Genomic DNA, 23352 nt, shown 5'->3' with positions numbered 1-23352 from the left:
AGTTTTTGGGTGATTTATTTCACTCACAAAACTCCAAGTTTTCTTCAAATAAAATGCATGTCCAAACACAACTTCAATTTTTAAAAATTATTTTTGGCAGAATAGGCTAGTAGACACTTGTACTTGTTCGCGTTTGTCATCCCGGTCCTTGTACTCAACGAAGTTTCATTTAGGAACTTATAATTATTCAGTCAGTATTTTGAACTCCTCTGACCATTGACCAAGCATATGTGACAACTTGATGACTGAGTTGTACAAAATGCGTATATTTCACGCGTATAACGAGCGTGAATGTAAAAATTTATATTAAAAATGATTAAAAGAAAAAGAAGAAGACAAAAGAAATAAAAAACAAAAATATAGGACCCGTTTGGCCATAGATTTTGTCAAAATATATTTGGAATTTTTTTGACAAATGCATGTATGTTCATAAATTTTATCCATATTTTGGCAAACCCAAAACCCCAAACCCAACCCAAAATATTACTATTATATTTTTAAAAAAATTGCCTCAAACTTTTATATTTTATAAAAGAGTCCACCATTTATTATTTTGTAACAATGCTGCTTCGTCTTCTCGGTCATTTGATAGTGTATTATATAGTTCATTATAAAAATGATTATTTTGTACCAAATTTATTTATGTTCAGGACTATGGTTTACGATAATATAATGAATGTTATTGATGAATGTACTATTGGGTATTTGTGATAGTTTTTAGAACTTGTGGGTATAAGTCATGTTTCATATTTTTTCAGAAAAAAAAAAGTGAAATATGTTTTGAAAACTAATGTCCAAACACATTTTCATCTTCAAACCAAACTTCACCCAAATCAGATTTTTCAAAATAAATTTGGGAATCTATGGTCAAACGCTAGCATAATATGTTTCTTTCTCATTTTTTCCTGTGACCCACCCCTTCCCTTGTTTTTTTCCCTCTTTATCCCCCTCCCTTTCTCGTTCTTCCCCCAGCCCCGTTTTCACATGTGACCCACCCCTTCCCCTATTTTTTTTTCCTCTTTATCCCCCGCCCTTTCTCGTTCTTCCCCTAGCCCCAGCCCCAGCCCCAGTCCCGATTCTTTTTTTTCCCCTTCTCGTTTTTCCCCAGCCCCTGCCCCATTTCTTTTTCTTTTTTTCCCCTTCCTGTTCTTCCCCAGCCCCTGCCCATTTTCTTCTTTTCTTCTTTTTAAAATATCTTTCATAGATCTGATTTTGCTTTGCATGGCCTAGTTAATTATATGTTTGCCATTGTTTGTTTGCTTTGTGAATATTTGTTTTCAGTACAAAATAATGTAATTTGATTGATAGAAATCTTTAATTTTTATTACTCTTGTATGGTTGTTGTTATATAAGGCTGAAGTTAAATTTACTAAAATATTAGGAACCCTTTTCTGGGAAGCAAGATCTTAACAGGGGAGAGAGCGGGATTTAAAGCTAGTGAAATCGTGAATGAGTGAAGGAATGAAGATGGGCGAAAATGGCGAGAAGAGTAACAGAATTGAGTTGCTACTATGATTGGCCAATTATGTTTTAGAGAGAAAGAAAAATAGTGGAGATAAGGTATTCAAGGTAGAGGTGGGATAAGGATTCTTATGGAGGAATTGGGAATGGGAGAGTACCCTTCATGGTGTTATCTGATGGCTAGACTCAGGCGATGAGGTAGTACAATAAGGAGTGAATGATGGTGGAGAAGAAAGAAAAATAAAGAAAAGATTTTTAAAAAAGAGGGAGGAAAGATAAAAGGTTTATTTTTTTTCCATATAATTTAAAAAAAAAATGTTGATGTGGCATATTTTTATCTTATGTGGATTCTAGCACCATGCGATTAAGGGACACACAACGTCAGAAGAGTTTAAAATATTAACTTTGAACAAGTGTAAGTGCCTCGATAAAACTTTATTAGTTATAGGGACCGGGATGACAAATGAGAACAAATACAAATGTCTATCATGCTATTCTGCCATTATTTTTCAACATAATTTCAAAAACTCTTTCTTCAAGTTTCAATAAAATTTATATGTACAAAGGCTAACGAAATATAGCTGAGAGGGTTAAAGTGTTCCATTCTAAAACTTCAAGGTGCTAACAAGTTGAATTTCATTTTTATTTCCTGTACTTTATTGGGTAAAGTGAACGCCAATTTCAAGTACAGCTGCACACCACATTAAATTTGTCTTCTTTTTTCCACATTATATTTGTCTCATTTAGTCACTCTTAGTACACTTCTGAAGCTAAGCTAGCTCTGTTGAAGGAGCAAAAGAGCAATAAGAGGAGTTTTTCTAACAATGGAGAAAGCTTTAACTAAAGTTGGGAGCATTAAAGTTGGAAGCTTTTGGCTAACCAAGAAAGCTAAAGAAGAATTTAACAATATCTCTGGAGATATCAATGTATGTTTCCCCAATTTCTTCATTTTTTTTAAAATCAAGATTTCACCTTTTCTTGATTTTTGGTTGTTATTACTTCATTTGGGACATTCTTGATTTAGTATTTTGATTCTTTAATTGTATTCACTGAACCCCTTTTGCTCATTTTTTAATTGAACATTTAATTCTTTGCCCCCCTTATGTTCTTGAGTGTTGGTTGCCTAAATTGAGAAACTTCAATTAAATTGAGAAATTCTAATGCATCACATTGAGAAGTGTTTATCCTAGTTTTGCATTTTGCCATTTTATGCTACAGTGTTAACTTATTTCTAATGAAGAGATGCTCCATCAGTCCATCTTAGAGTTCTAACTTCAGTTCCCTTTTTGTTCTTAGACAGTTTAATATTTATACAAGTTTTGCATTTAGCCATTTTATGGACCAACTGCCAGAAATTTTGTCACAACACTTTGATGGATCTAGTTGCACTCTCATCCGCAATTCGCTTACTTTGTATTATTATTATTATTATTATTATTTTTTTTAAACTTTTTTTTAGAAATTTTACCAAGAAATACAAGTGAGAAAGGAAGGTACTTAAAGTCAAGTTTGTGTTACCTTCATGGGTTCGAGCCGTGGAAGCGGTCACTAATGTTTGCATTAGGGCAGACTGTCTATATCACACCCTAGAGTTGCGGCCCTTCCCTGAAATGCCGGATGCTTTGTGCACCGGACTGCCCTTTTTTACTTCTTTGCAATTATGCCTTCTTTGATTTTTGGGTTGTATATTAGTCACATTTATATCCAGAAACATGTTTAGTAGCCGATCCCAACTGGACTGAGGTGTAATTGTTCTTGCTGTTAAAGTAGTTACTTTCAGTTTGTTCTTATGTTTTAGGATGGTAAATAGGGCGATCACGCTTTTAAGTACTTATCCTCAAAATGTAGAATTATGACGGCGATTGTGGAAAATTCCTAATAGGAAATAAGAAAGATCAACAATCTCAAGGTCTCTAATATATGCTCATGTTGGTTAGGCACTTAGGCTACCAGCTTAGGTAAAATGTGAAGACACTTCCTTTTTAGGTGCTTTTTTCCTTTCATATCTGTCCATCTTGGCTAAGTGTAGATGTAGGCATTGCATTTGAAAGAAAAATCAACGCAGTTGACATGCTAAAAACCAGAATCAGATTCTCGATCGTTTTTCTCTGGATTTCAGCTTGTTTATCAGCCATCAATTAGCAATCTTGCGTGTATCATCAAAAAGAGATTGTACTATCATCTGATTGTCCTAACACTGAACTCAAAACCTCGATCTCTTTTAACTTCAGCAAAGTGCACTTAACTCGATTTTCAATTTATTGTTGCAGAGCATCTCAAGTACTGTTGAAGAGAAGGCGAAGTGGATCTTTAACAAGTTAAAAGGTGCATATTCATTTTGCAGTCTTGTAGTCACTTATCTGAGTATCATAGTTTTTCTTATGGGCATATTGGTTTGGGCAAGTACATAGTAGGTTTGGTTCTATGTTGCCCGGACTCTCCAAAATGCTGCCGCACCCATGTCGGTTCCTCCAAAAATGCAATACTGTTGGAGGATCCAACATGCACCTGGCAACATTTTATGAGAGTCCGAGCAACATAGGTTTGGTTCATGTTAATGAGCAAAATGAATTATAAGAAAAATTCTTTTCCCCTACTCAGGAACGCCTATGAAGAGTTTGCCAGATCTTCTACGAGAACACAATCTCCCACCTGGCCTTTTCCCTCAGAACGTAACTAGTTTTGAATTAGACGACTCCAAATCAAAGCTGACCGTTTACCTTCCGTCACCATGTGAGATCACCTTCAAGGACGGCACTTTGATTAGGTATGCTACGAGGGTAAAATGCATTCTACTTAGAGACAAGCTTATAGGCATAGAAGGAATGAAGACCAAAGTCTTAGTATGGGTGAAGATCACAAATGTGTCTGTCGAAGGCTACAGGTCGGAGAAGGTTTGGTTTACTGCAGGTGTAAAGAAATCAAGGCCAAGAGAAGCTTATGACATTCCTCGCGATGCAGTTAGAGTTAAAGAGTTTTGAGAGTTGGATTAGTCATAGAAGAATGAGTCCTCAACAATCAAACGATTTTTGAGTAGGCTATGTATTGATGATTTCTTGGTCACTTCTCGTCGTAGCAGAATCGCTCCAATAAACACTTGAAAGGGATATATTGAAACATGTTACAAATCATCAAACATGGAACATGCAAAATGCTTTTTAGCAATTTAGTGTACTCAACTAAATTGTAATTGCAGCTGTATGGCCAGAGGTCTAGTATATTTTTCTGGAATTGCTACTGGAACTTTGAAATGCTATTTATGGCTTATATTTGAAGAAAATTATTCAGTTGCCTCATGTTATGGGAGTTTTGTTGAGTTGTTGAACTAATTCCTAAGATGGTTCTCTTTAATTGTCTTTTGAGTGACAGCCTACTGAAAAACCTCAATCAAAGTGCGGTTCAGCAAGTTTGTACTGTTGGGAGTCGTGTGGTCGGAAAACAAGTTATGCATGATTAATTATCCCGGGATCAGTCATCCCAGGATCAGTTATCTCACCCTCCCATGGGGATAAAAAAATATTACAATTCTGGGATTAGCTATATCACGATTTTATCCAACCAAACGTGTGATAAACTCATTTCAAATTTAATCCCGAGATTAATTATCCCTCGTACCAAACGAGCACTCAAGGGTCATTTGGTTGGGAAGTAAGTTATCCCAGGATTAATTATCCTGGGATTCGGTATCCCGAGATTGTTATCTCACCCTCCCACAGGAATAAAAATAACACTACAATCCCGAGATAACAAATTTCAGGATTAGGTGTGTCACACTTTTATCCCAACCAAACTTGGAATAAATTCATCTCAAATTTAATTTCGAGATTAATTATTTCTTATCCATCATACCAAACAAGCCCTTATTCTTCAGCATTCTTTAGGCTTCGGATATGAATAAATTTCAGGTTAGATATTTACATGCACTCAACTCAATCTGATACTTGCATGCACTCGGTGCAGACACCTAAAGAATTAGTGCTGATGTGTTTTATATATAAGATTTATCACTTAGTTACAATCTATCTATCTCTCTCTATATATATAGAAAGCGGGGCCCAAAAAATCGTGGCACCTCTTATCAATAATTATACATATTTTTTCTTTATCACAAATTTTTGGAGCTTTTCCCTATTTTACCTATTTATGTGCAACACTAAACGAAAAGTCACTTTAATTGCGTCTCTTAATTGCATCTCTTCCTCTTATTTGTTCCAATACGGCAATACATCGTTTCACTCCTCTTGCTCTTCCATTGAAACGCTTTCAGCGGCTTCTTTCTCTTCTTTACTTACTTCAATAGGTAAATTCCCTTTTTCTCTTTCTGAGATTTTTAGGTTTTCTTTCATCTTGTCCTGTTATTTTGTGTGAATTATATCAAATATACTCTATTTCCCTTTTTGAATTTAGGTTAATTGTTGCAATCAAATGTGCTTCTTTTGGCTATTTTTAAGATTATTTATGTGATTCTTTAATCTTTGACGAAATATTCATAAATTGCGTTCTTACACTTTGAGGATTTTAGTTTCAATTATTTCAGTTGGACTTTTCTGAAAATAAGTCCTGCAGTCTAACGGACTAAAGTGTCAGACCCTTCCACTCCTCCAGTTGTTCTACCAAAAGCAAAGACGAAAAAGGAGTAGAGGAAAATAAAAATTTATACAAACTGTTGCCGGAGATGTAAACAAAAATATCGGAATGTTTGGTAATTCTCCATGAATTATTCTAACTAGAAAGGAAAAGTTGTACCAATTGGTAGCCAGGAGATGGAAAAATCTCAAAAAGTTCGGTATTTGTATATGAATTTCCTGTCAAAACTTTATGACTTTTGAAATCTATTTAGTTTGAGTATGGAAAAATCTCAAAAAGTTCCGTTTGAGTTCCACTAGCTTCCCCGGTAATATCACTATCTATCTGTTTTTTTGATTTTAGGATAGATTTAATATCCTTATAAGAGATATTATCCTTTGCATAAAGCATAGTATCTCTTATATGCTTAAAAGATGGGGGTAGAGAACAAAGCAGTAACACAACTTGATCCTCATCTTTAATTTTAGCATCTATATTACTCAAATCCATAAGAATGGAATCAAAGGTGTCAAGATGAGAGAGAATAGAGGTACCCTCACTCATATGAATTGTATAAAACTTCTGCTTCAGGTAAAGTCTATTTTCCACCGTCCTCTTCATATATAATGTTTTTAATTTTTTCCACATGCCTTTAGCTGTGGTTTCTACAGAAACTTCACGTAAAACCTCATTTGAGAGATTTAAAATAATACCTGTTTTTGCCTTTTTGTCTATGATGGCAAACTACTCGTCCGTCATTTTATCCGGCTTCTTCTCCTTTCCTTGCAACGCCAAGTCTAAGCCATCCTGAATTAGGGTAGCTTCCATCTTTAATTGCCACATTCTGAAGTTTGCTCTTCGGTCAAATTTCTCAACATAGGTCTTTGTTAGAGTTATTTTGGCTATTAAAACTAACCTGGTTAGATCCGACTCTGATACCAATTTGTTAGGATCGGGAACCCGGGTAGTGCGGAATATAGCCAAACAACGGTATAATGGCAATAACAAAGACAATGGAAGTTGATAATAACGACAATTAAAGTAGATAAAGAAGACATAAATTTAACGTGGTTCGGTCAAAGTGACCTACGTCCACAAGCGGAGAGGAGCAATTTACTATAACAATAAGAGTACAAAAGAGAGTACAAAATTAGAGTAAATACTCTAAATAATCCCAAATACCCTAAGAGAATAACCTCACAAGATCACTCCAAAGAAAGGGTTCACACAAGTGTTTCCCAACACTTAACTCTCATACAAAACACTCTTAATAAAGGAAGAAAGGAAGAAACAAGAAATGAAGACTCAAGTCTTGTTGGTGTGTCTAAAATGAACTAATGACCTTCCCTTTTATAGGCAAAAAAGTCTTGACCTCTTAGGTGTAAAAGAAGAGATACAACTTGTGCAAATGATATCCAACACACAATGCAATATTTTTGGGTCCCAAAGAATATTGCCAACAAAGTCTACACTTTGCAAAGATGCTTATGCTTATGTGAGATGGACTCCATTTGACAAAATAATGGCCATATTACAAGTTCTATTCCATATGCAAAAAATTTCATAGCCCAAAATCGATTTATTTTTTATTTTTCTTATAACTACTTTTTCTGATTAGTCTTTGTCACTTCTGCTGCAGTATGAAAATCGAAAATGCTGGTTGTTCAAACGTCACCCGCATTATGGTAAGCCACCTTTGTTGGAGTTTTTGAATTCTTTTTATTCAGTCAATTAATTACGTCTCAATCTCGAAATAGTTGAGGTCAATTAGATAATTCTTCTGTAGAACTGTTATACTATACATATTACATAAATGCATTGAATTTTTACTCACAATATATGTAAAGTGAAACTTAAATCCATTTTGATTAGTCTCAATCTTTTTGGTTTTAATGTTGTGATATTGGTAATGGACAAAAACAAGGAATTCTTCTAGATACAGTTCGAATTCGTACAAATTTGAACCTTTAATCAAGAAACCTTACATCTTCTATGATGGTCGGTGCATTATGGACTATGATCTCAGTTCATTAAACATTTTGATTTAAACGCATTTCCCACAAAATAAAAATATTTTGGCTTAGCCTTCTGTGAAACCTGTTTGCAAACATGAATTCTTTCTTCTTTTCACTCTCAACCCAAAATTCTGTTATGTGTGTGAGTAAAAACATAAGTCTTAGAGTTTATTAAAAACAGAAAAAGGTAGAGGACAAGGAAGAATCGAGAAAGGACAAGCAAAAAAGTAGGACTCTGTTTATGATACATATCTAATGTATGCCCTTTTATCTACATTCAATGGAGAATTTGGTCTGTCAGGTCTTCTATGCAATTTCTACTTCTGGTAGCAAAACTATGTACAGGAGTACTCTTGAACATGTAGATAAGAAGTTAACTTTCATTTCAAAGCATCTAATCGTATCTGATGAGATCAAGTTGCGCGTTTTTATGCTATTACTATGAAGGATTGTAACTTTTCCCTACTGTCATTATGTTTGGTTGAGACAGACTACCTTCGAAAAAGAAAGAGTCGTATGGTTTTGCTTGTGAGTTCTATATATCCTTCCTTTATTCTAGAAAAAAAGTGACATATCAAAATACTTGATGTCAGGAATCTCAGTGACGTCTTAAAAACAAAACAAAGTGATTGTTCGACCTTGGAAGATCATCACTGTTTGGGAGGACACTATCTGTTATTACATTCACTCTTCAACCAAGGATAGTTGCTCAGGAGTTTCAATATCTTCTGTGGAATTTCATAGCTAATAATTTACTTGCTGAAAATGACTTCTATGTTGTCATTTTCTCTATCTTTTCATCATTCTTTTTATCTTGAGAACCTTATAGTTATTTAAGAGTATGAATATGTTGTTCCCAAATCTTGTATGCTGGTGGAGGAAGATATAGGATAAGTGTACTTTTGAATAGGGAAGTGGGAGCTTTATTCATAAATTTGTGATTAAAATTTGATCGCCAAGCAAAAACCTTTATGGTAACCTTTTGTATCAATGGGATTATTGTTTCTGTTTGTTTCCATATTGTGCTATTTATTTTCTGTTAATGCATCTTTCTGGATCTCTCTGTATTATTTTGACTGTTGGAAAAAAATTGCTGAGCATTTGAAAATATTGTTTTGTTATTTGGTCTTTATGTGTAGGAAACATATATTTTGGTTTAGTTTGTAATCTTTCAAGTAATTGGAAGTAATACATATATTTTTTTTTTGGTTCAAAGAAAATACAGTATATCAAATGGTTGATAACCATCTCTAATAGTTTTATCAGAGTATATTTTCTCACTTTTAATATATGTTGCTAATTAATACTCCTATTTTATATGAAAAGTTTATATTGTTGTAGTTTTAATACGATTGTTTTTTGTTACCTTATATTGTATGGTTATTTTTTCTTTTAATTTATATATTTAATTTATGAGTTCACCTTCATAACTCATACCTTTTCATCTTCTACTAACGCTCTCATACTTTAATCTTCATAACTCCCAAATACTGGAGTTTTTTGTTCTTTAATCAGTTTAGGAATATAAAGCTAGAGGGTTGAGATGGTCTGGTATTGCTAAAAGGAACAAAACAACTGGGAGAGTTTGGTAGGATGGCCAAAATATTTTTTTTCCTTTGAGAATTTTCTTTGTTTTAAATTAATATTGTAGATGTTATCATTGTTGACGTGAAATTAGTTATATGTTGTGTGGAGCGTTAGAGCTAATTAATCAAAAAAAAGTATTTATATTTATGATTTAATCTACCTTAGAAATTAATTTTTGTATGCATACATGAAATTTGTTCTTCTACCTTTACCAATTTACTAAAAAGATCAATAAAGTATCTTGTAAATAAAATTTTAACGGCCGCGCGAAGCGCGAAAAGTATCACTAGTTAATTAATATATATTATTACCTTATTATATCAGTTGATCATATAAATTTATATAGTTTGGTTTATGCACCACGTCCGAGTAAATATTTTATATCAGATGTTGATTAATTTGAAGTAATCTAACACATTTGTATAAAATGAAATTAGCCTATATCTATGCTTTGGAGTAATTACTCCTATGTATTTTTAAAGGGAAAGGGATCAAATTTACCTTTCTACTTTTAAATATTATCTATATTTAACTTCCGTTATACTATAGGAATAAAATTACCCCTATTGTTAGTGAAGTTTTAAAATTTGCCCTCAACCCAACGAAAAACCCCAATGCCCTTAGTAAAGTTTTAAAAATTGTCCTCAACCCTAACGGAAAACCCCAATTCCCATATTCTTTTTATTTAAGGCACTTATTTATACATGCAAATTTAAAAAATATTTTTGAATCTTGTTGCAAATTCAAAGATGTCGCTGCATGACTTATTGCTTGAATTTTGCAGGACGAAAGCCAAGTTTGATAACTTTTTAGAAAGGATACAAAGGTAATCAAACTTCACGTTTTTCTTGAATCAATTCATCTTCTTGAATATCAATTTCTCCTCTAATAACTATACGGATCATTTTCATGTTTTCCCTCCAAAGTATAAGACTGCTACTTTTTTGGTACATGAAATCTTTCCAATTCAGGGAATCCAGAAAAATTGCACAGAAAAATTGCATTCTCTTCAATAGATCATACATCATACCCTTAAGGTTCAAGTTTCTAAGGGTGTTGGATATTTAGTTCGCCCTCATTGATTCTTTCCCTCAAGAATTAACCCTTTTGAGAATCTTGTTTCTCGGACTGCAAAGATACATTACTATTCACAACCAAGGAATTAGAAGACAAGTATCATTACCAGATACTATTTGAAATATGGTCAACTAGCAACATTTACACAATCAAGCAATTTTCATTTTGAATTAGTGGACAATAACTCTTGGAAAGCCGTTCGACAATGTATTATTTGCAAACTATTTCCTCAGAAAGTGTTTCTTGCGTGGATGATGCTGATAAGATCTTAGCAAAAATAATAAATGTCCAAAAATTGAGATGTAAAGTTTCGAAATTTGATGGTACGTTTCTAGCATTTAACAATCTTACAATGCTTCAAATTTCTTTTGGTCCTACATTAATCTCAATTAATCAGTTGAAGCTCCCACTAGACCTCAAGAAATTGATATTGTTTATTTTTTGCATACATCTTAATGAAGTCACGACACTTTCAAATCTTGAACTAACCGACTATGAGTTACCATTAGTTCCACTATATGGAATGTGAAAGTTGCGCAATTCGCAAACTTAAATTGTTAAAATTAGAAAATCTTTCTTTTTTGGAATGGAATGTCTCAGTTGTCTAAAGATGCCAATATTGTAAGGTAATCCCTTCTTGCTTTGGATACCTACCGTCTCTAAATCCATCGAGGTAAAGTCAAAATGTCAGCTGTAGTCACCAAGGAAATGCATGTTGAAGAGATTATATATTCCGGTGCTATTCATACTATGGACGGCTCAATAAAACTAGTGGCTAAAGCCAAATTTAATAAGAAGCCCTAAACTTTTAACCAAATACAAATATAAAAAAGTTAATGATGTCTTTTTCACTTTTTGTTTATAGGATAGTAGTCTTGAAAGAGATTAAGTTTTAACTTCAAATAGTAATATTATTATAATATTGGTAAAATTTAATTCAGGTTAGTAAGATGTTAGCAATGTATTTGCAATGTATTACCTTGGATATTGTTGTAAAAATATTATTTACTTATAGAAAAATTTGAGTAGTTTACTTCAAAATTCTAAAATACTTTTACTGTTAAAAAGAAGATGGTCTTTCTTTCTTTTTTTCATAAAGATTCCATTTCTTTTTTCTAATTTATAAATTTCAATATTATCAAAGCGAAAAAAGAATCATAAAATTCATGGGGCCTTAAAATTGTGAGGCCTACAACAAAGGTTTTACTAGCCTTCCCTTGAGCCACCCCTGCTTCATCCACAAGTAGAACAACGATATTCCAACACTCCGACCTTGAATTGGTCATCAGGTATGGTGTTTTTTCCAATGAAACTGAAGTTAAACATGTTTATTTATACACCTAGCTAACTTATTGATGATTTGTTTTGACACCCTATTTAAGACCTTACAACTTTCTCTCTATCACATATTTACTCTTCACTATGAAATGGAAGAATTATCAGTGAATAGGATGATGCTTTTGGCTTTATTTATGAAAGGTGGATAAATTTAAGTCTTCTGTCAAATCTAAAAAACTAGGAAGCCCACATTTCTATTCTTTTTTCAAATGTAGTCAGCACTGCCATTCTCTTCCATGCAGCATTCTAAGTAGGTGTTTGGAAATAAAAATTGTAATTTTTGGAAAAAAGTCGTTTTGAAATTAAGTTGAAAAAGGATAATTGGAATTTGAAATTATTGCACATGCATTTCACTTTAAAAAATATTGCAGTCTTGTGAGTGGGGAAAAACTTTGTTCTAAAACTTGAAAAAACTTTGTTCAAATACTCATTTTCAAAAAATTTCCACAAACTTACAAATTTTCATGGACAAACACGTTTTGAAAAAAAATCATTGACAAACGGGTCAACTTTATTTAATTCCTATCTTTTTTACGTAATCAAAAGACAGTGATGTTTGGAAATATTCTACTTAATATTTTTATATTAGTTTTTATCAGAAAATACAAGAAAAAAGAGCTGTTAAAGTAATTTTTTTTTTGTTTTGTTAATAAGGTAGTAAATATGTTAATGTAGAAGTGACTGAAGTTTATGTTACCTTTATGGAAAGGTGCTGCCATATTATCTGCTAGCTTCTTGTGCTATGTCTTCTTTGATTCTTGAGTTGTATCGTAGTTGCATTGCATTCATTTCGTCTTATGATTTAGGACATTAAAGAGGGCGATGGTATAATGCTTTTAAATTTAAGTGTTACTTTAAATTAGAACTAATTATCATTAATAGCCTATTGAGGAAATTCTTAAAGATACCACCTCAAATGAAATGTAAAACACTTCCTTTTGCAGGTATTCTTCATTATTTCGTATCTGATATTTCTAGGTCCTTTGTTCAATCATCAATGGTAAAAGTGCAACACATGATATGTAGATTAAGTGCACATCATAAATTCGAACCTTGTTGTGTGCCCGTGTGACCAAATTTTTTTATATTTAAGTGGAGAAAGATAAAGAAGTGATGAATTTCAAACCATGTGCCAACTGGTGAAAATTTCTCGGTTATCAAAGAAAAAATGGAATCTTATATGGTTAAATAAACATAATTTTGCGACAAAAAATGATCATAGTAACTAATTCATGACGATGTCGTATGGATACATATGTTTACATCTCAGTTAAGAAAGAGCAAAAGACAAAGGTATAAGATGGACAAATTATAAAACAATTGCAATATGAATGCCCAGAAATGTGGTTGCTTTCTATGAATTATCGCTATATCGATCCTACTACGTTTCACTGTTACTATTTATTGGCTGCTGAGAAATTGAATATGGTTGTGTTCTGTTCACATGGGAATTGCAGTTGAATCCCGAACAATCTCGTATATGCATACTACATTCTCTACGGCCAACAAGACGATGATGCACCATTCTAGCAGATCTGACTTCCTATTTTGAAGAACTTCCTGAAGAAAATGAATGTTATGCTGCAAAAAAGATAATTTCGCTCAGAGATAGAAGTAGTGAAAATTACTAAAAGAATCGTCGACATAACGTTGTGAAACTACAGAGCTTACTTATCATTACATTCACATTTCACATTGCCAGTCAGCAAACATTAGTTGAAAAGAAAAAGCTGGTACAACATAGTACTGAAACAGAAGAAAGGTTGTCCATAAACATAGTCATGCCAACTGCCCAAAGTTACTTCATATCTTATCCCATTAAAAGGAACATACTAAGACCAACCAATGTATACAGAGACAGAACTAGGATTTGAAGTTTATGTGTTCTGAACTTGCCATCGAACCTATAGCTCATTTTAGTTACTTGGTTCGCGATTAAATATTTGTTCATATTCAATGAACTTCCTAATACAAATACAGGGTATAAGCAAAAGCTACTGGATTCATTTGAACTCGTAGCTAATATTGTAGCTTCGCCCCTGAATGCATATACATACAAGTGGGTGTTTGTGTGTGCATGCAAACGCATATGTGTCATAACAACTTAACTTAACTCAGCAATATCATTGACTATCATTGCCTTCTTCCAGATGATTTTCTTATTACCTTTTTTTTCCTCTGTGAGGTCCCATTTATACCAGGTCATGTCAAAACAAGGTATGATAATCTATTATTAACATTAAGAAGCAACAGAAATTTACGAGAACCTACAAATAAGATGGATCTAGTAAGGTATATAAAATAGCATAGGTCAATGGGAGATTAATACCTCGACAAACTTTAGTTTGAAGTTGAGGTTCCCAAAGCGTTGTGAGACCTCATATTCCTCCCGAAGGTACTCCAGTATCTGAGCATATTTTGCATCTCTCCAAGCAATTTCAGACCTTAACAATGAGTTGCAAAACAAGGTAAGATATTTAGAAAGATCATCAGTGATAACAAGCCTCACTACACCAACTCAATATTTAAAAGTAACAGGTAGCTGTCGCATCTTACTCTACACAAATTTCTGAAATGTGAATATTTGGTTACTCTAAAAGTACATTAAGTCATACTAGAATATATACAAGAAAAGAAGACATTCAAATCCTGAAACTTGCCGTCACTTATCCCTTTATTTCTTTTTGTCCACGCCCTACTTCTTGAACTGAAAATTCAAAGGAGCCACTTACACTTGCTTCACTTCACTAACCATAGGAATATGTAAATGTTAACCTTGTAGTCAAATTTAAACCCATCAACAAAAAACAAAGAAAAGAAACTACAAAGATAATCAAATATGATGCAATAGTTGATTTTAGAAAAGAAAACATGTGAAACACAGTTTCTCTTCTTTCACATAAGTATGTATAGTATATGTCTATATGAGTTATTGTCCCTTTTCAAAATTAACTATGCTTCTTCATTTCCTTTGACCTAATAATATCTAGTTGTCAATATAAATAGAAAAAAGAAACATAACTTGATAATCTTTTGGTCCAATAGATCAATGTTAGTGGCCAATATTATCAAAAAGAGCTGCTTTGGATTATTTCACTAGTAGAACGATATGTCTGGCACTAAACCAAAAGCTTACGAGCCAAGAAACAGTTACTCTAACGGGACCTCCCAACTGATTGGAACTGATGTACACAGTACTGAAACAAAAGCATCAGCTCAAGGCAAAACGAAGTGAAAACAATTTACGAGGCCTAAACGATGAGCGAGACAAAGACAATAGTCTGAGCGGCCAAATGAAGCCGAGAAAGCTAGAGGCTTAAACAATGACTTCCCAAAAATTTAGAGGCTCCTAAGAAGAGGACTTCTGCTATCTTTTATCCTCTAAAAATCTATCTTAAACTCTTTTGGGAAATTTGTCTTTTGAACAAGAACATGAGATTGCAAATAATCCAGAAACGAGTTTAAAATAAAAGACAATTTTTTGACAAATTCTGAGATTGCTAATAATCCAGAATCCCCAAAAGGCGAGTTTGGCTTCTTCTTGCAGGAGTCTTTGAGAGCCCCAAAAAACATATCTGAGATTGCAAACATAATAGAGCTTGAATTTTCCTAAACATTGAGACGTTGAGTGGCTACAAGCTTGTCTATACCTTGATTACCACGCACAGAGTCCCAATGCAAATGAAAGTTTAGAAATTGTAACCAAAACTAGCAAGTCTAAATAAACCTTAAGAGAATTTGTTCATCAAATGTAAGAATCAGGACCATGTTCAGGTAGTTCACCGCCACAAATATAGGTTGAAGGCAAATTTTAGTCCAAATGATAACAAGTCTCACATTTATTAAATGGACATGATGGTCTATTCATTATTTTATCTCTAACCAAGATCTGACCAAAAAGGATTTTTTCCTTTCTGAAAGGAAGAAGTATAACATGTTGGACTAAATGCGAGAACTAAATAGGGGAGCAGTACTTAACCACTCTTAGGAATAGGGGAGCAGTACTTAACCACTCTTAGGAATAGAAAAAGCATACAAAGGCATGTTCAAGGTATTACCTTTCAAAGAGACCAACTTTCAAAATTACATCAGCTATATTTGAATTAGCCTTGCCCACAAGTTGAAACAATTTCTTCCTGTCCATCGTGAAAGTGCCCGTTTTCTCCATTTCACGATTTATCCCAGCAAACTCTTCAACCATACCATCAACCTACAAGCAGAACGATATCCAATTTCACTAAAGTTAGGTTTACTAACCGGTATCTTTCTACTTATCATTACCATTTTGTGCGTCATTGTTTTATTGAAGCATGCTTCTCAGCTTTGAAAGATCATGGCAATAAGAGCTGTATGATTTAACAGTTACAATCAGTTGGTTCAAGCATAAACAAGTATCTGGAATATGTACCTGTGAGACAAAGTAATCAAGGGCAATGCTTTGGCCAAGCACACTGCCAATTATACGGATGCTATCTGTGTCCAATTTTTTCAGAACTATGTGATCTGCACCTCCCTGCATATCCTCAACCAGCAATGGCTTCTCTTTTACAGCATAATCTGATAGAATGTGAAGAGGCCTTCATCATTAGAGAAATGTAGACGGTAGAAAGATGTTTGAAGAGCATGTTACAAGTGCGCAGTAAAGATGCAGCATTTGGCACGTATATTTTTGTATTAAATGAAAGTAAATGACCAGAAAATATGTAAACAACATCTTGGATTAGGCACTGCTCGAAATACCACATAGAAATCATTTGCTTTTCGTTCTCTTCAGTCCAAGCTAGCTCCCAGTATCACATCATTGACCTTAATTAGCTGGCCGAAATTGTTAGTTGCTAAACCAACTGTGTTTATATTAGTCTACGATACGTAGTTAATGAAATAAGATCTTCCACATGCTTAATTAGTCAACTCAAACTTCTTTTCCATTTTTTTTCCTTTTCCCCACTTTTTCCTACAGGTGGAGAGGAAGGTGCAGAGACTCCTAACAAGTGTATTAAGGGGTGCTCCTTTAATACATATACAACTGCAGAAGACCAGAAAATAAAATTATGCCATTTCACATAAAGAAAAAACTAACCATCTTTTTTCATCTCACGAAGCAACCCAGATGCATATCTTCTCACAATTTGCAAGTAGTACTCAACATCGTCGTCCTCCACATTAAACAGCACAGCTGAACCATACTGGAATACAACCATGTAACTGCAATTATTTGTCTTTTCGCCAAATCCACGGGCCTGAAAATAAAGGGCACGCTATGATGAAAGGCCCAGTGCATTGATAAGGTCCATTCAGGCACAAGAGTTTCATATATGATGCTAAGCTACTCTAAATAGATGGTGCTATCATGCCAAATTAAACTCACCGCAAAAGAACAGAGCAAAACCCAGAAAAAACATAAGCTCCTCTGTTATTAATTATGGGCAAAGAAGTGGCTATACAAGAGAGAATTAAACAAGTATTATGCCAAAGACAACTGATGGTTTAAAAATAACAAAGAATGAAAACTCTTAATTATTTTGTTTTTTAAAAATAAATAAATAAATAAATAAAGACTGCAAACTGTTCCGTGAAGAGGTTAAAAAGACATTAAGCTCAACTGGCCAACCAAAAAATGGATTAACGTAGGCTAAATAGGCAAATCATTAGTCTTCATTTTTATCAGTTCAAATGAATGAGCAAAAGATCAACCAAAACATAAGAGCAAGATGGCCACCTTCTATTTCTCGTGTGGTGCAGTAGCCATTATTGTACAACCATTCAGCAAAAGGTTGAGTTGCACCTAAATACTCGCAACTTTGCGAACTCGCCTAGTGGTCTCAGTAAGTCCAGTCAGCTACATCAGGCCAGCTGACAGAACTACTGAAGTGCCCCCTGAACTAATTGGTCACCTATAACAGGCTCACTAACTCTACTTGGGGCGTGGAGTACCTGTGTACATATAAAGCCATCGCCCTGACTCACTAAAGCTACAAGGCATGCACGCACGCAACCTTTGGTTTATGTTACATAACACCTCTACAAGAAATAAATACCAAAAATCAAGTTCTACTATTTCACTTTTTGAAGGTGTCTATATAAATTAGGTTGCTTGCTGCTTTTATTTTTTGCTTCAAAAGAGCAGCAGAATGAAGAAGAATTTGGACATGAGCATAGACTCTGGAATCTCAGTGAATTTAAGGGTAGTGAATAGTTGTTATTGTGTGAAAGCATAAGCCATATTTATTACCGAGGAAACCATAAATTAGCTGAAAAGAAAAAACTATTAATTAAATATGAACATAATCCTTGATTGTATTTGAAGTTCGGAAAATGTCCAAATATGCCCTTGTACTATACAAAATTGAGCACATTTGCCCTTCATTAATACTTTAGCTCAAATATACCCTTACCGTCACATAGTTGGTCCATATATGCCCTTAGAGTTACACAGTTGGCTCATATATGCCCTTTTCGAAACGAAATTCACCCAAACTAATTAGCTCTTTCATTAATTGTATTAAAGTGTATTACAAACACTATTTCCTTTTTATTAGTACTTTTTTTTTTCTTTACCTTTTTTTTTTCTTTTCTTCTCTTTTTTTTTTCTTTTTCTTTCTCCCTTATCCGTTTCCTCCATTACTGATGTCTTCTCCATTTTCGTCACCAATTTCACTTGACAAAACTCATGAATTCCAATTACTAAGAAAATTCTCCCATAAGAATATTTTTATAGATCATATGTTTGTCAATTTTTTAATTTTTACTGAACATATATTTAGTTCTAAAAAATTTAACAAAGTAAGATTGAAATAATATTTATGTAACAAAAAATCCAAACAATCCGACAAAACCGAACAATCCAAACCGATATAATTGGTTTGGTTTAGTTTTGATAAAAACCGAACCAACCCGTTCCATGTACACCCCTAATTTACATAGTTAATAAAAAAATAAAAAATGTTCAGCTGAAAAAAGATGAAAACAGACTAACAACTCAAATTTATAACACTACAACTTAACTCTAGGCTTTTAATCATTAAATTATCTTTCTGGAAACAATTTAAATATTTTGGTCTTTTGAGTATTATTAAAGGTTGAGATGTTTTTATTATTTTAATGTGTAAACCATAATTTTTGGAATAATTTAATTTCGTTTATTTAGAGGGCCAGTGAAATTGGAACTTGATTACCTTATGGGAGAATTTTTTTAGTAATTGGAATTCATGAGTTTTGTCAAGTGAAATTGGTGACGAAAATGGAGAAGACATCAGTAATGGAGAAAACAGACAAGGGAGAAAGAAAAAGGAAAAAAAAAAGAGAAGAAAAGAAAAAAGAAGAAAGAAAAGCGAAAGGTAAAAAAACAAAAAGTACTAATAAAAAGGAAATAGTGTTTGTAATACACTTTAATACAATTAACGAAAGAGCTAATTAGTTTGGGTGAATTCCGTTTCGAAAAGGGCATATATGGGCCAACTGTGTAACTCTAAGGGCATATATGGACCAACTATGTGACGGCAAGGGCATATTTGAGCTAAAGTATTAACGAAGGGCAAATGTGCTCAATTTCGTATAGTACAAGGGCATATTTGGACCTTTGCCCTTTGAAGTTTGAAGAATTCAACTGTTTCTTGGTATGTACTTGGAGTAACAGGTCCTCCTCTTAATCTTCTACTGATGTTAGTACTTAGTATATCCTCTTCTATCATGATCGACATATGGAATTTGCTTCTCAAGTTCAAGACTAAATAGATGTTTTCTCTACTACAAAGTTGAGAAACGGATGAGAACTTCATGAACATGATTAATCTACTCTACTATCATGTTAATCCAACTAACAAGGCTCATTATTATCCATAAAAGCAATAGGATCCTACCAAAATCCCTCATGACAGTAACATGATTATTTCTTGACCAAATATATGTGCACGTATAATAAGGGTTTGAAACAATCTTGAAAGATGCACTTCTAATGACAGAGACATGAAATCGTTACTACAGGACATAACAACAAAACTGCAATATGGTGTATAGAATTTCTTCTTACAGAATTTTGTGATAGAAGATTTAAAAATCTGAGGGCTATATGATTCGGTGAACGGGACGATGATGGAAGAACATCTGCTGAATTTTCAGCTTGCATGCGCTTCAAATCAATACTGCCAAAATGAGTAATCTGAGAAAGCAGGAAATAAAGAAGAAAAGGCATTGATTGAAATAGTGAAAGAGGTAGCGAATCCCAAAGCACAAAATATACAGGACGAGCTAATCTGTTAGTAACCAAAAAGAAAAAGCACGGCAACAAATTGCCAGTAATTTACTGTAAAAGAATTTGAGATTTCATCCGAAAACTTTAAAACAAATTGATGGAATGGACCAGCATCTTTATAAATTGTTTGGAAGCCTTTATTCCCTGTGCGACACTATATAGTTCAACACCGTCGCACACAAAAAGCTAATGTCATTAGAGTAGGCACATTTTTATTTATTTCTATTAGTTCTACAACAAACCCCATCACTTGCAGGCCTGATCCTGTTGTTAGGCCAAGTACATGGGATTTTTTTATAGGTGGCGATGAGACTCCGACCCAAGACTCATCTGCCTGCTTTGTTACCATGTAAAAGGATCTGAGCATCCAATCCAAAATCTTAAGAAAATAGGAGGAGTGGTCCAAGCTCTTTCTAACCTTTTTGGATGCCTTTTTATGTCTGATTGGGGACAATATATAATTCAAAATTCAGAAATGGAACACACACATACACACACATTGTTGCAATAACCACCAAATATACGGAGTGCAACATGCAACTTAGAATGACAGATCATGAGTGAGTGCCATTTAGTCTGGACATCTATTTATGGGGGGGGGACCTTTTAACAATCATTTACAGATTTACCTAGCTTTGAATTTTGCCTCTTTTTCTTTGATAAGGAAAGATAATTTTTTAAAAACGAAAAGGGAGAAATACAGAGCCTCCATTATAGCCTTAGAGAATCCAAAAAAATCGAAAAGTTGCATCATACTATCTAACATGTCAAATAAAATGTTGTGGCTTTAAGAAAAATGCTCTAACTTCTACCTTATTAAAAGAAAAAAACAAACAAACGAATGAACAAATAAATATGCTCTGGCTTCTATAGTGGATGGAAAATAATGTTTGCTCAGAGGTTAACTGATAAACCAAATCAAATCTCAAGTCTTTTGCTCACTAAACGGCATTACTTCCCCACATGAAAGTGTTCTATGCACCCTATCGATATATGGGAAAAGCATCGCAAGTTCCTAAGCCAGTCAGGAGCAGAGCTAAAGGTAATGAAGGGGATTCAATTGAATCCCCTTCATCCGGAAATTACACTGTGCAAGTAGGGTAAAATAATTTATTTTTTTGTATATATCTAAACTATTGAATTCCCTTAACATACAAGAAGCTACAAGGTATAGAATTTTGCATTTTTGCATATTTTTGAATCCCCTTGTTAGTCACTAACTATCATCAAATGACCTCTTGCAGTCATTTCTAAGGCAGGAAAAAATGCAGTTAAACCAGCAAGCCTTAAGCAATTAAGCTTGAACACCATGTCCCAAGGCCATATATTTTTTTTTTTTTATGATTAATGTATCCGGACCAGCTGCACCTCAACTATTTCATTGGGTACCTATTAACACCCACCAGCACAAGTATCAAGTAATTCTGCTCATCAAGGCTTGAGCAGATAGGAAGAAATCGTCTAGCATTTTGTGTCTCCACAGGGATTCGAACACGACACCTCATCGTTCTCCGCCCACTTCACTTCATTGACCGCTAGGCCACATCACTGGCCATAATTCTAGGATTCGAAGCACACATTTTACCGTACCACTACCTTAAATCTTTACTAAGCAGACCAAAAAAGCAAATCATACAAGGGTGTTAAAAAATCGTTTCTTGATTCATTCCCAATAACAAACACCCTCCTCTCGGGAAAAAACCCTTATTTTTAAGCAATATAAACCATAAAAATGAAACAAACGAAGAAATCACAAATCAGTCCAAGCCAAAAGGGAGATTAAAAAGAACCTGGTGCAAAGGAAGTAAGCTTTAACGGGAATTATTCCAATTTCCTCATCATCAGTAAGCTTATGGGCGTTATTGTTATACTCAAAATCATCCACATATTGTGGATATGTAGCTGGTGCTGCAGAAAATGACCTGAAATTCAAAAATTGAATTCTGGGTTGTACTGAAGATGATGATGAAAATATGTGGATTTTGTGAAGTGGGGTTTGAGGGATTGATCTAGATTTGGCTGCAACAATACGAGCTACAAAATTAGTAGCAGCTCTCCATCTCCCCATTAACTGGGTATTTAGGGTCTGCTGATCCTTTTCTGGGCACGATGTGTTTGTTCTATTGTTTCAATGAAGTCCCAAAGTGCTAGAGCCAATACTGATTGGCCGACGGGACTTCTCTTTGTTCTCTTTTCTTTCTTTTTTGCCAAGTCAACATCTAGCTCGTGTGGTGGAAAATAATACTTTGTGGGAAGAAAACAAAATAACAATCACAACATCTATTGAGCACTTCTGGGTAACTTTTTAATTATCTATCTATATTTATATTATTATAAAAATACGAATATTTTTTACGCTAAATATTGAACAACAAAAATATTCTTGAAATATTAAATGACTTTTATACCCTTTAAAATTAATTTATTTCTTTGAAAAAAATAAAACATTGGGTAATATGGTAACATTTAATGCCTAAAATATAGGAGTTCAAAACCAACTCCAAAAAGAAAACAGAATGTTGGATAACATCTGCAGTTTATTAGTGCCTTGACTATAGGAATTTGAAACCAACTAACAGTAGAACTTTTTTAAAGCTATAACATAACGTAGAATAGAATCTCCATATAAACTTTAGCTTCTGGTGCAACAACACTACTTCTAAATCTAAAGAATATGTTGAGATAGAGGGTGATCCATTCTGCCAAAGAGAGCACAGCGAAGACATGAACCCAAAACAAGAATCTTTTGCGCAAAGTACCACATGAGTACCTCTTCTTTATTCAACAATAAGAAAGTAAGGTGTTAGCATTGGTTCACAATAACTACGGCAACCTCTTTATTTGATGCCATAATCTCTTTTCTTCAACATAGTATTGCTAAATATTTCTAAATTTGTATCACTAATGTTTTAAAAAAAAATTGTTAATATATGGTGGTTCAATGATTCTCATATATATATGTTTTAGTACTTATGACACAAAAAAAATACTCCTTTGATGTTCGTTTATGATTATTATGAACATGACTTCTTTTCTACTTGAGGTAACTATGTAGAT

At 33.7% G+C, this 23352-nt stretch overlaps 2 protein-coding genes across 8 annotated transcripts; one reads left to right on the top strand and one right to left on the bottom strand.

Moving 5' to 3' along the window:
• The first annotated feature begins 2159 nt into the window (after nt 1-2159).
• LOC117280271 (uncharacterized protein At5g01610) lies at nt 2160-9060 on the top strand. 6 transcript variants are annotated; one of them, XM_070187324.1, is made up of 7 exons: nt 2160-2387; nt 3732-3786; nt 4063-5761; nt 6516-6618; nt 7667-7712; nt 8344-8403; nt 8636-9060. In XM_070187324.1, the coding sequence occupies exons 1-3, from the start codon at nt 2286-2288 to the stop codon at nt 4440-4442; spliced, it is 537 nt and encodes a 178-aa protein (XP_070043425.1). In that variant the 5' UTR covers nt 2160-2285; the 3' UTR covers nt 4443-5761; nt 6516-6618; nt 7667-7712; nt 8344-8403; nt 8636-9060. The 6 variants fall into 6 exon arrangements, with proteins under 6 accessions (XP_070043425.1, XP_070043426.1, XP_070043421.1 ...); XM_070187325.1 differs by having other exon boundaries at nt 8329-8403; XM_070187320.1 differs by lacking the exon at nt 6516-6618.
• A 4182-nt stretch (nt 9061-13242) lies between these two features.
• On the bottom strand, nt 13243-23103 carry LOC104111113 (protein RETARDED ROOT GROWTH, mitochondrial). Of its 2 annotated transcripts, none has more exons than XM_009620724.4 (7): nt 22086-23103; nt 20074-20185; nt 17125-17284; nt 16453-16601; nt 16103-16254; nt 14374-14488; nt 13243-13625 (listed from the first exon to the last, which is right to left on the bottom strand). In XM_009620724.4, exons 1-7 carry the CDS (start codon nt 22361-22363, stop codon nt 13485-13487), a joined length of 1107 nt encoding a protein of 368 aa, XP_009619019.1. In that variant the 5' UTR covers nt 22364-23103; the 3' UTR covers nt 13243-13484. The 2 variants fall into 2 exon arrangements, with proteins under 2 accessions (XP_009619019.1, XP_070043367.1); XM_070187266.1 differs by having other exon boundaries at nt 20074-20202; nt 22086-22224.
• Between the last annotated feature and the right edge of the window lie 249 nt (nt 23104-23352).

Source organism: Nicotiana tomentosiformis, chromosome 10 (assembly GCF_000390325.3).
Source record: "Nicotiana tomentosiformis chromosome 10, ASM39032v3, whole genome shotgun sequence".
NCBI classification, from domain to species: domain Eukaryota; kingdom Viridiplantae; phylum Streptophyta; class Magnoliopsida; order Solanales; family Solanaceae; genus Nicotiana; species Nicotiana tomentosiformis.
Note: the sequence above shows the minus strand (reverse complement) of the source record. Positions and strands in the feature narration are given on the sequence as shown.